General features: G+C 35.7%; 1 protein-coding gene across 5 annotated transcripts in view; it reads left to right on the forward strand.

Moving 5' to 3' along the window:
- SPDL1 (spindle apparatus coiled-coil protein 1) overlaps positions 1-12336 on the forward strand; it is a 31171-nt gene extending 18835 nt beyond the window's left edge. For 3 of the 5 annotated variants that reach the window (XM_043489022.1, XM_043489024.1, XM_043489023.1), the window contains exons 9-11: positions 4984-5087; positions 5909-6096; positions 9174-11651. In XM_043489022.1, coding sequence (XP_043344957.1) covers positions 4984-5087; positions 5909-6096; positions 9174-9712 — 831 coding nt within the window. In that variant the 3' untranslated portion in view covers positions 9713-11651. The other 2 variants (XM_043489025.1, XM_043489027.1) reach the window with 1 other exon arrangement.
- Positions 12337-12555: the final 219 nt, after the last annotated feature.

Consider the following 12555-nt stretch of genomic DNA (forward strand, 5'->3'; position numbering starts at 1 on the left):
AGGTTGTAAAATTATTACTGCATACCCTTCACCCAGATTGCTCAGTTGTCAGTTTCACCATATTTGCATTTTTATTTTCTCTCTCTCCATGTATATACATTTTTATCTGAAACATTTGAGAGTAAGTTGCAAACCAGGTATCCCGTTACCCTTAAATTGTTACTCAGTGTTGAAGTTTATCTTTTATATAACCATAGTACAATGGTCAAATCAGGAAACTAACATTGATGCATAGTTTTAGCTGAGCTGCCTTTTACAGTTTAGGAATTACCACTAATGTCCTTCCTGGAATACAAAAATGACCAAATGCTTTCCTTTCTAGGGTTCAATCTGTGATCATGTGTTGTATTTAATTGTCAAATCTCTTTAAAGACTCTAAAGGTCCATATAATTAAAGTTAGGAAAGATTGAAGGCAGGAGGAGAAGAGGGCGGCAGTGGATGAGGTGGTAGGATGGCATCACCAATTCAGTGAACATGAGTTGGAGCAAACTCAAGGAGATAGTGAAGAACAGGGAAGCCTGGCATGCTGCAGTCCATGGGGTTGCAAGGAGTCAGACACGACTCAGAGACTGAACAACAGCAATGTATTTTTGATGGGAACACTCCAGGAGTATTGTTACACTTTCTCAGTATGTCACATCAGATGGCACATGATGTCTATTTGTACTGTAACAGGTAATATTGACCTTAAATATTTCATAGGGAGTTACTTAGGCCAGGTATATATCTATTTCTCCTTATACTTGAACATCCATTGATGATTCTTGCCTGAAACAGGTATTACTGTGGTGATTGCCAAATGATAATTTCAGTTAGAATAATGAATTAAAAAGAGCTTTTCTCCTCACTTATTTATATCACATAGTCTTATAAATTCTTATTTTATCCTATGGACTATAGTCTATAGCTTCCTTATTTACTCTGTCCCAGATTTGACCGGTGGGAGTACTTCCTTACTCTGGCACAACAAAATATTCCTAGCCTTGGAAGCAACATTTCTTCAAGGAACGTAGGTTCCTTTCAATGAAGAAGGGCACTTAGAAACCAAGATCTGGGCACTGAGTGTGCTTATTGCTACTGAAATGTCATCACTTCTGGATTCTTTTAGCAGACAGAACTGGAAGTCTATGTCCATATTTTTAGTGTATTCATGTATGTGTTATATGCATGTGTAGGAATGTTTCATGTAAACAATTTTGTGTATTACATGCACATATATACACATAAACACATAATAAAACCTTGATTTCATACTTAATAACTCCAGCTTGAGTCCAGTGCCACAGGGTTCATTGCCTACCCCATTTTTTCCAACAGTGAAAAACCTGGCTCTTATTGTCCTCAATATATTTGCTTATTTATTCATTCTTAAAATATATATAGTTTTGAAATTATTCATTAAAGTTCAGGATTTGTTTGCAGTTCTTTTTGTTTTTAACTTGAGGGTATATAGTCAAAATACTATGTTCATAAATTTTGGTTGTTGTTCTGTCATTAAATCTTGTCCAGCTCTGCAGCCACATGAACTGCAGCGTGTCAGGCTTCCCTGTCCTTCATTATCTCCCTGAGTTCACTCAAACTCACATGCATTGAGTCAGCAATGCCGTCCAACCATCTCATCCTCTGTCACCCCTTCTCTTCTTGCCCTCAATCTTTCCCACCATCAGGGTCTTTTCAAATGAGTCAGTTCTTCATCTGAGGTGGCCAAGGTATTGGAGCTTTAGCTTCAGCGCCAGTCCTTCCAATGAATATTCAGGGTTGATTTCCTTTAGGATTGACTGGTTTGATCTCCTTGCTATCCAAGGGATCCTCAACAGGCGTCTCCAGCACCAAAGTTCGAAAGCATCAATTCCTTTGCATTCACCCTTCTTTAGGGTCCAACTCTCACATCCGTACATGACTACTGAAAAAGCCTTAGCTTTAACTAAATGGACCTTAGTCGGAAAAGTGATGTCTCTGCTTTTTGATTCACTGTCTAGATTTGTCATATCTTTTCTTGCAAGGAGGAAGCGTCTTTTAGTTTTGTGGCTGCAGTCACTATCTGCAGTGATTTTTGGAGCCCAAGAAAATGAAATCTGACACTGTTTCCACTGTTTATCTATTTGCCATGAAGTGATGGGACTGGATGCCTTTATCTTCATTTTTTGAATGTTGAGTTTTAAGCCAGCTTTTTCACTCTCCTCTTGCACCTTCAGTAACAGGCTCTTTAGTTCCTCTTCATTTTCTGCCATTTAAGTGGTATCATCTGCATATCTGAGGTTATTGATATTTCTCCCAGCAATCTTGTTTCCAGCTTGTGCTTCATCCAGCCCTGCATTTCGTATGATGTACTCTGCATACAGTTAAATAAGCAGGGTGACAACATACAGCCTTGACATACTCCTTTCCCTATTTTGAACCAGTCCATTGTTCCACGTACGATTCTTACTGTTGTTTCTTGACCTGCATACAAGTTTCTCAGGAGACAGTTAAGGTAGTCTGGTATTCCTATCTCTTCAAGAATATTCCACAGATTGTTGTGATCCACAAAGTTAAAGGATTTAGCATAGTCAATGAAGCAGAAGTAGATGGTTTTTTTTTAATTCTCTTGTTTTTCCTATGATCCAGCGAATGTTGATCTCTGGTTCCTTTGCCTTTTCTAAATCCAACTTATACATCTGGAAGTTCTCGGTTCATGTACTACTGAACCCAGGCTTGAAGGATTTTGAGCATAATCTTGCTAGGATGTGAAATGAGTGCAATTGTACATGATTTGAACATTCTTCGGCATTTCCTGTCTTAGGGATTGAAATGAAAACTGACCTTTTCCAGTTCTGTGGCCACTGCTGAGTTTTCCAAATTTGCTGGCATATTGAGTGCAGCACTTTCCCTTACCAATTATGAGTGTGTTGTTCATCTGAAATAGTTAGGTTTTGTCCATCCTTGTTGAATTTATTTATTTACTCTTTCCAGCATGTGAACCATTAACATGGTTCTAAAAGTAAAAACTGTAAAGAGTTTTGCCCGTCTCCCGTTTGCTTCCACTCTGTTTACACCCCACCTGTTTGGGTAGCCAATTTGTTTCTGATTTACTCATGCTCTGTTCCTTTTTGCAAAAAGAGCAGCTTTATGTAGGCTTTATTTTCCCTTTTTATTTCTTGAACAAAATGTGGCATAACACAGATAGTCTTTTATAGTTTCCTTTTTTTATTTTAACCTGGAAATCACTTCATCTAGTTTAGAAAGATCTTCCTAATTAACAGCAAGAGAGAATTCTGATGTATGGATTCTCATATATTCTCCTTTGTCTGGGTATTTAGATTATTTCCAGTATTTTTCACTTATGTACAGTGTTACAAAGTGTATTTTGCATGTATTGTGTGTTTCCTTATTATAGATGTATCATCCTGAATAATTCCTATAATACAATTGCTGGGTCAAAGTAAACTAGCATTGTATCATACTGCTCATTTCTCTGTCACCTCACCAATAGAATGTATTATTTTTTTAAATTTTTGCTGGATTGATAGATGAGAAATGGTATCTCACTGTAGTCTTAATTTCTATTTTTGTAATAATGAGTGAATTTTAACATGTTTTCGTAGGTGTATTTACTTGCATAGGTGTATAGAGAAACTGATGCATGTTTTCTAGTAGTGTTTGTACGGTTTCACATTTTAAATTTAGAGACCTGATCTCAATTGAAGTTTATTCTTGTGTATAGGGTGAGATATAAATCTTATTTTACCTTTTCCAAATAACTAGCCAGTTGTCCCAGCGTCATTTATTTAAAAGTTAGTCTTGATAGCAGTGATTTGATATAACATCTTTATCGTATATCAGATTTTCACACATGCTTGAGTTTGTTTCTGGATTCTCCATTCTGTTTGACTGGCCTACTTTTCTGCACATCGGTGCCCTACTTTTAATTTCAGAGGCTTCATAGTTAGGTTTTGCCTGGTGAGGCACCTCTCCCACCATAGCTTTTCCTTCTCAGCGTTTTCTCTGTCCTTTCTTGTTTGTTTTTTCCGATGAACATCTTGTCTAGCTCAAAATAAAAAAGTTTGTTGGCATTTTTATTAGGATTACATTGAATTTATAAATTAACTTAGGGAGCATAGATATCTATCTTCTCACTAAAGAATTAACCACAGCTTATAAATGACAAACTTTGTAAACATTAATAATCTCTTCAACATTCTAAATTGTAGCTATTTACTATAAAATTAGCTATTAGTATAAAATTTTAAGTTTATATAATTTTCTTTCTCTTACAAGAACTGTTGAAAGGATTGCAATTTTGGTTGAACTTGAAAAACATCAGTTGGTAGGTGTATGTGGCTCACCAGTAGACTCTGCACTATACTTTGAAAATTATGGCTTTAAATTAAGGACTTTTACCTGCAATCTCTGAATTTGTTTACATATTTTTAAGCAGATTTACATTTTTTTTCTTAGAGAAATTGTACAGAGATTCCTTCAGAATCTCAGAAGAGCGGGCACTGAAAATAACTATGTGGATTTCCACTCTTTTTCATATTTTTGTTATTTATGGCTTTTTCATAAGGCGGGAATTAAGGCTGTGGGATTGGGATGAAAAGTGCCCTTTTCCAGTCCTGTGGCCACTGCCGAGTTTTGCAGATTTGCTGGCATATTGAGTGCAGCACTTTCCCAGTGAGTATTTGTTTCTTCCATATTAAAAGCCAGGAGAGAGGAACCAGAAGGAGGACACAGGTGTGATTAGAAGCATAGGCTTTGGAGACAGAGCTGCGTTCAGATGCTCTCTTCTCAGTCTACTTGCCTGTAGTATTGTGAGCCAGTTCCTTCATCTCTAAGAGAGAAATGCTCCTTATACCTGCTTCAGAAGGTGAGTGAGTTAAGTGGATAGTGCTCACACAGTGCCTGCCATATGATAAGCATTCAGAGTAGTGGTAACTGATTATTAATAAACCTATGCTAACCTAATTTATTATCTAAGTGGTAAGAAGTGTTGTTTTCTTTAGAGTTTATATGAAAGTATGGAATCTAAGCCTTCAGCCAACTCTGTTCCTCTGGAAGATGTCACCTATTACACAGATTTACTTCAAATAAAGCTTGACAACTTAAAGTAAGTGTTGGGTGCTTAGAAAGACAGAGACTCTGTTCACTTGCTTATAATAAGTGGTGGTAGTTTTGTCTTTACATTGCCAAAGGAAAGTTCCAGAAAAGAACAACAGCAAAAAAAATACCTCTGCGCAGCAAATGATATTTATTCAAGATATAATTCGTACTGGTTATTGAAGAAAAATACTTTCAATGAATAATTAAATGTTTTTAGTTCTTTGTTTTTTCCAAAGCCTTTCAAATTAGCAAGTATAAAGAACTTTAGAAAATGTTCTTATAACCTAATTTTTTTTAAGAGTAAATATCACGTAATTTAAAACTTAAGAGTTTATTTATACATGTGTAAATGTGGAAGGTATGCCCCTCTTTGTCTGTTTCCTTTGAAAAATGCATGAGATTTTTTTATTTGAAACTGCTATTGTTAAATCTTATTTTGCTTATTGTTTCTTTGTTAACTGAAAAACACCAGGGAAATATGTTTTACTAAGAGTTCAAATATATAATATAGTAAACAATTTGTGGGCTTTCCAGGTGGGTCAGTGGTAAAGAATGTGCCTGCCAATGCAGGAGATGCAAGAGATGTGGGTTTGATCCCTGGATAGGGAAGATCCTCTGGAGAAGAAAATGGCAACCCACTCCAGTATTCTTGCCTGGAGAATCTCATGGACAGAGGAGCCTGACAGGCTACAGTCAATGGGGTTACAAGAGAGTTGGACACAACTTAGCAACTAAACAAATAGTTTGTGCTAAAAACTATGTATTTCATGTGTTATGTTAATATTCCTTGATTCTCTCTCTCTCTTTTTTTTTTTTTAATTAATGTAGCAAAGAAAATGAAAACACTAAAGGTGAATTGTCCATCCAGCGAATGAAAGCATTACTTGAGAGCCAGCGGGCTCTGGATATTGAGCGGAAACTTTTTTTAAATGAAAGGTGCCTCCAGCTTTCCCAAAGTGAAAATATGAAACTGAGAGCTAAATTAGATGAGCTGAAACTGAAGTATGAACCTGAAGGTATGAATGTATCATATATTTTGTCTTTTATATCATGAGAAGCTCTGAGAAATCATATCAAATTTTTTTCTTTCTACAGCTTTATGCAAACCTCATTACAAACTAATTTGTGACTATGTATCTATGTTTAATAAAACAAATGTATTGCTACAGAATTTGTAGGAAAGAGAACTGTGTACTGGATGTGCATGAATAAAATGAGTGTTCCTTAACATTTGAGCCTTTTCCATTTAAGTCTGCAGCATCTTATGTAACCAAAGAGTTCAGTTTTGTTGAGGCAACCGATGTTTAAGAGCTATATTAGTTAATAGTAATTGTTCATAGAAAACCTAAAAGAATGGAGTCTAAGAATGTGATTGTTCTTAGGCCAAAAAAAGTTCTGTTACATGTTGTAGGTTATACATTTTCAGCCATTTTTGCCCCTACACCGTTCACATGCCTACAACTCTCTCTTCATCATTATTTCAGGGACAGGAGTTATTCTCAACAATAGGGGGGAGATTGTCAGCAATAATAAGGTTTCTTTATAGTTTAAAAAGGCTTCTCTTTCTCTCATCTTTTTCCCCTTCTCTGATTAATAGACTGTCCTGATTAAGAGTTATCCATTTCAAATTTCAAAGGTCTGCTGAACTAAACAGTGCAAGCAAAGGGAAGTATAGTGAATATCAATGGCGTGGATTTCAGAGGAGCAGTGCAAGAGAAAGGAAAAATAATGATTTAAAAGCAATACTGTAGAGCAGGAACACCAGCCCCACAGTCAACTGTGGTTTCTCCAACTTAATTAATATTTTGATTTTGAAAATGAAAGACATGTTAGTTTTGGAAAACAGAAAAAACTGTTTTAGGACGATTATTCTGTGACTGTATATCTCAACCTGCATAGGGATGGAATGATGTTATGTTAATCTTTATAACACACACTGAGTGTTCACTCAATTAGTGCTTTTAATTCCCATTTTATAGTTTACAAAAACATAGCTCGTGCTTTAGATTAAGTATAAAAGCATATAGCCGTTAACACAGTGCTTTGTACTTAGTAGTTGATCAGTGAATGATTATTATTATTCAAGCTTTAAAAAAAGAAAGAAAACAATGGCTCAGAGAGGTTAAGTACTTTTCCAAGGTCACTCAGATGCTGAGTGTTGTTAGCACTAGGATTTGTACCTGGATTGCTTGATTCTTATCCACTATATCCTTCCTAATTTCCATGCTGAAGCCCCATGCAACTTTTATAATAACCGTCAATTCAGTCAGTTCAGTCGCTCAGTCATGTCCGACTCTTTGCAACCCCATGGACTGCAGCACGCCAGGCCTCCCTGTCCATCACCAACTCGATACTCAAACTCAAATCCATTGACTCGGTGATGCCATCCAACCGTCTCACCCTCTGTCATCCCCTTCTCCTTCTGCCTTCAATCTTTCCCAGCGTCAGTGTCTTTTCAGATGAGTCAGTTCTTCATATCAAGTGGCCAAAGTGTTGGAGTTTCAGCTTCAGCATCAGTCCTTCCAATGAATATTCAGGACTGATATCCTTTAGGATAGACTGGTTGGGTCTCCTTGCTGTCCAAGGGACTCTCAAGAGTCTTCTCCAACACCATGGTTCAAAATCATCAATTCTTCGGTGCTCAGCTTTAGTCCAACTCTCACATCCATACATGACTACTAAAAACCGTAGCTTTGACTAGATGGACCTTTGTTGGCAAAGTAATGTCTCTGCTTTTTAATATGCTGTCTAGGTTTGTCATAGCTTTTCTTCCAAGGAGCAAGCATCTTTTAATTTCATGGCTACAGTCACCATCTGCAGTGATTTTGGAGCCCAAAGTCTGTCACTGTTTCCACTGTTTCCCCATCTATTTGCCATGAAGTAATGGGACCAGCTGCCATGATCTTAGTTTTCTGAATGTTGAATTTTAAGCAAATGTTTTCACTCTCCTCTTTCACTGTCATCAAGAGGCTCTTTAGTTGTCATTTTCTGCCAGAAGGGTGGTGTCATCTCCATATCTGCGGTTATTGGTATTTCTCCCAGCAATCTTGATTCCGGCTTATGCTTCATCCAGCCCAGCATTTTACATGATGTACTCTGCATACAAGTTAAATAAGCAGGGTGACAATATACAGCCTTGACATATTCCTTTTCCTATTTGGAACCAGTCTGTTGTTCCATGTCCAGTTCTAACTGTTGCTTCTTGACCTGCATACAGATTTCTCAAGAGGCAGGTCAGGTTGTCAGGTATTCCCATGTCTTTAAGAATTTTCCAGAGTTTGTTGTGGTCCACACAGTCAAAGGCTTTGGCATAGTCAATAAAGCAGAAGTAGATGTTTTTTTGGAACTCTTGCTTTTTCGATGATCCAACGGATGTTGGCAATTTGATTTCTGGTTCATCTGCCTTTTCTAAATCCAACTTGAACATCTGGAAGTTCATAGTTCACGTACTATTGAAGCCTGGCTTGGAGAATTTTGACCATTACTTTGCTAGCATGTGAGATGAGTGCAATTGTGTGGTAGTTTGAGCATTCTTTGGCATTGCCTTTCTTTGGGATTGAAATGAAAACTGGCCTTTTCCAGTCCTGTGACCACTGCTGAGTTTTCCAAATTTGCTGGCATATTAAGTACTACACTTCACAGCATCATCTTTTAGGATTTGAAATAGCTCAACTGGAATTCCATCACCTCCAACTAGCTTTGTTCATTGTGATGCTTCCTAAGGCCCACTGGACTTCGCATTCCAGGTTGTCTGGCTGTAGGTGAGTGGTCACACCATTGTGGTTATCTGGGTCATGAAGATCTTTTTTGTATGCCTAGAAGAAAACATTTAAGTGTTCATTCCTACGGTCAAATATATTGACGTCCCAAGGAAAAATTTATAGCCAGATAACCTTGAAAAGATATAGTTAATGGAATCCATAAAAAAGAAAGAATTAAAGACAGTGTATTTCAGTAAAGAGATGAATAAGTTTTAAAGAAACAGGAGTGGAAAACAAAGGAAAAGAAATACATTTATAGCTAGTTCTACCTTATATTGATTGTATCTTTGATATATTGACTAGATACATTTTTCAATTGTTTTTATTCTCAGAGAAAATTGAAGTGCCTGTACTCAAAAAGAGACGTGAGGTCCTGCCTGTGGATATAACCACCCCTAATGCTATATGTACCACCAGTGCTGTTGGGGAAGAAGTTTATAGATTATCACCACAGAAAGAGGAGGCACAATCCTATTCTAGTGGTTTGGAAGATAACAACTTGCAGCTAGAAAAGACAGTTTCTGTAAGCACATCAGGAGTCATTCTCTCTCCATACAAAAATCTGCCCGTGGATATTCAGCCAAGAAAGGAAAAGAAGTGTGTGAAACTTACAGGAGTTCCTGCTGACTCGGAAGCCTTAAGTGAAAGAAGTGGAAACACCCCTAACTCTCCCAGGTCAGTGTCGTCTTTCCTTCAAGGCAGCGAGCAGCCCTCTCCATCTCGGCTCTATCGCTGCATGAACTGTGCTATCTGCTTCTTAATCTATTTTCTTAGTATTGCATGCAGTGTAATTCCCCAGTTTCATCTACCTACCTTCCAATTTTCTAAAACTTTAAGAAAGACTAAGATGATTGCAAGGGGAAAAGACTGAAAAAGGGAATTATTTTAAACAGTAACACTTTTCTGTGTCACAAGTTTAGTACATCTCTGAATGTTTTGTTGTTTTGAATAAATGTAGTTATTTTTTTCCTGGTTCAGGAGTGACCTGAAAGAAAAATTACCTTACCCCCTAAAAGGGCTTTCTAATTAGTCTTAAGAAATTTCAGCCTTCCAAAAAACTGTTAGGTAAAATTTTTTTATGGCTTTTGAAATTATTTATTCTAAGCCTTCAAGCATGTGCTTTAATACCTATTCTGACATTTTAAAATATCAAAGGTAATTCATTTTCAATTTACACCCAAACTTCAAAGCCTCTAGTTTTGCATAATTGAGTTTGTGACTAAAAAGAGGAGGTGTCAGACATACATGTCTGTAGGAATTAACATTTTAAGGTCCTTGTCCTTTTTTTAAAAATTAAAATAATAGAGGCCAGAAAGAAGGTAAGAGAAAGTGAGTGGAAGGGAAAGGCAGGTACAGTGACTAAGGTTAGGGTGGTGTAAAAACACACACATTCTTGATGTGTGTAGCAGAACCAAGGGTGGACAAAAAAGAAGAGAATGAGGAACATGGAGAAGATAAAAAAGGATGATAAAAGGTGAAGGATGTCTTTATGCAGTGGAATGATAGTGGAATTAAAATAAATAGACATTTTTAAAATTAAGCATATTGGTATGAAAATAGTTAGCTTGGATTGTCTGCTATGAAAGGAGATCCTTAAGGTGCTACTAGATCTTTAAGGTACTACATCAGTCTTAATGGAGAAGTACAAAATAAGACATTTTACATTTTATTGAATGTAGTATTCAACAATGAAAGCATTTCAACAATATTGCAGCTTTTATTGTTAATTGGAGTAATGTATTACTCCATTTCTCGAATTTTTATGTAATAGCATTATAACCTATAAGTCACTTGAACTAAAAGCTTAATATTCTGAAGGAAAAAAGTACCTTTAAATGAATGCTGTCTGACACACACACGGTTTTGACTAATTGTGAATTGAATTCAACAAGTTAAGGTTGTGTATATGTGATTCATTGTGTTTGTGTGCTTGACCATTGTATATTTCTGGAGGTGAATTTCCAGAATTGATCAGTGCAAATCTTACTGTGTTGTCTTCATTTCTTCTTCTGCCTTCTTTTGCTTAATAAAAATTATTCAAGCAAATGTTCAGCTACTTGTTTGACTCAAATAGCATGTTGAAATTTTTTTGTCTTGCTACTTAAACAAAAACAAATAAAATAGCAAAACATTTGTTCTTGTGTGTGTGTGTGAGTCCATCTGCTAACTTCAGATGTTTCCAATCTTTTGCCCTCTGCATGATTAATTTAGACACACAATCCTATGATAATATTATAATAATAAACATGGCTTCTATTAGGAGATTCACTGTTGCATGCTTTATAAATTTAATTGATGCTCTTGCTATAAAATATCTGTATAGGCACTTTAAAATATTTCTTCAGTTTATTTTTTTCTTAAACTATTATTTTGCTAGTTGAAATTAGAGTTTTTTAATGAGATATTTAGATATCTATTCATGCAGCCCAGGATTCCTTGTTAATTTTTATCTTGCATTTGCCTTTTGTTGAGTCATGTTAACATTAATACAGTGCTCTAGCATTAAACATTTTTTGTTAGATATATTTATCATGATAGGTATCATTATATTTTAATTATTTTAGACTTTGCCATGACTTTTTTGTCAGCCTTAAAGATATTCCTTTAAACATTTGAAAAATTAAGCCTATTGACAGAAAATGTTTTTAGTGAGGCAGTGATTTAGTTCTTTTTAATGGTATTGGAGTCAACTGTAATTTTTCTTCTTAAATACCTTAAAAAAAAAATCACCTTGTCTCATTAAGAGACCCATTATACTATAGGATTGTTTCTTCTTTAATTTTTCCTGACCACATTTGAATTCAGAATGGATGCTTTAATGTCTGTAGGTTAGCTGCTGAATCAAGGCTTCAAACAGAAGTTAAACAAGAAACTGCAAGCAAACTGGAAAAAGCAGCTTGTAAGAAATCACACCCTATTGTATATGTATCCTCCAAGTCAACTCCAGAGACCCAGTGCCCTCAGCAGTAAGGACTTTTCCTTTATGAGACTAAGGTACCACTTGCCCCAGAGATTGCTCGGAGCTTAAATGTTGTCTTTATCTGAGGATACCTTCTTGCAGCCTATTTTCCTTCTACTCATTGTGCCAGGAACTGGTATTTTCATGCTTTGAGCAAACATTCAAAATATGATTGTGATTCTAACCAGTAGAGTTTCTTAAGTGATGAACTGTGAATCACAGTGAATAGACTATTAACTGAAGGAAAGTGTTATTATAAATCTGTTGGTTGCATTGTATATAGATTATTAAAGTACCTTCAGAGCCATATATACTTGAAAAGAGAACACATTATTATATTTTCCTATGTACATTTTTATGAACGTAGTTTTTCACTATGTTGTGAAAATAGAAAACTTTGTTTAAAAATATATTGTAACTAGGTTTTGTCAGTGTTTAAAGCATGTATGTTCATCTTTGTATTCATCTACATGATTTTTTGTTTCGATTACATGAAAAATACAATTTTGAAATTTAAAATAAAGCTGCTATAATTTTATCTCCTTTTTGTTTTTTTATTCTATATAGATTATAGTATGTTATCAAAGGGAATAAAGGAAGAAAAATGAAACCAGGGATTCTTAATTCCCTGGTACATATAAGTTTTGTGTGTAAGTGATTATCGCCTGGTCTGTAACTTAATTTCGTGTATACATTTGATGGTGTATTAATCGAGAGAAGAGAGATTTATTTTAAGGAATTGTGTTCTGAAAATA

Source organism: Cervus canadensis, chromosome 16 (assembly GCF_019320065.1).
Source record: "Cervus canadensis isolate Bull #8, Minnesota chromosome 16, ASM1932006v1, whole genome shotgun sequence".
NCBI classification, from domain to species: domain Eukaryota; kingdom Metazoa; phylum Chordata; class Mammalia; order Artiodactyla; family Cervidae; genus Cervus; species Cervus canadensis.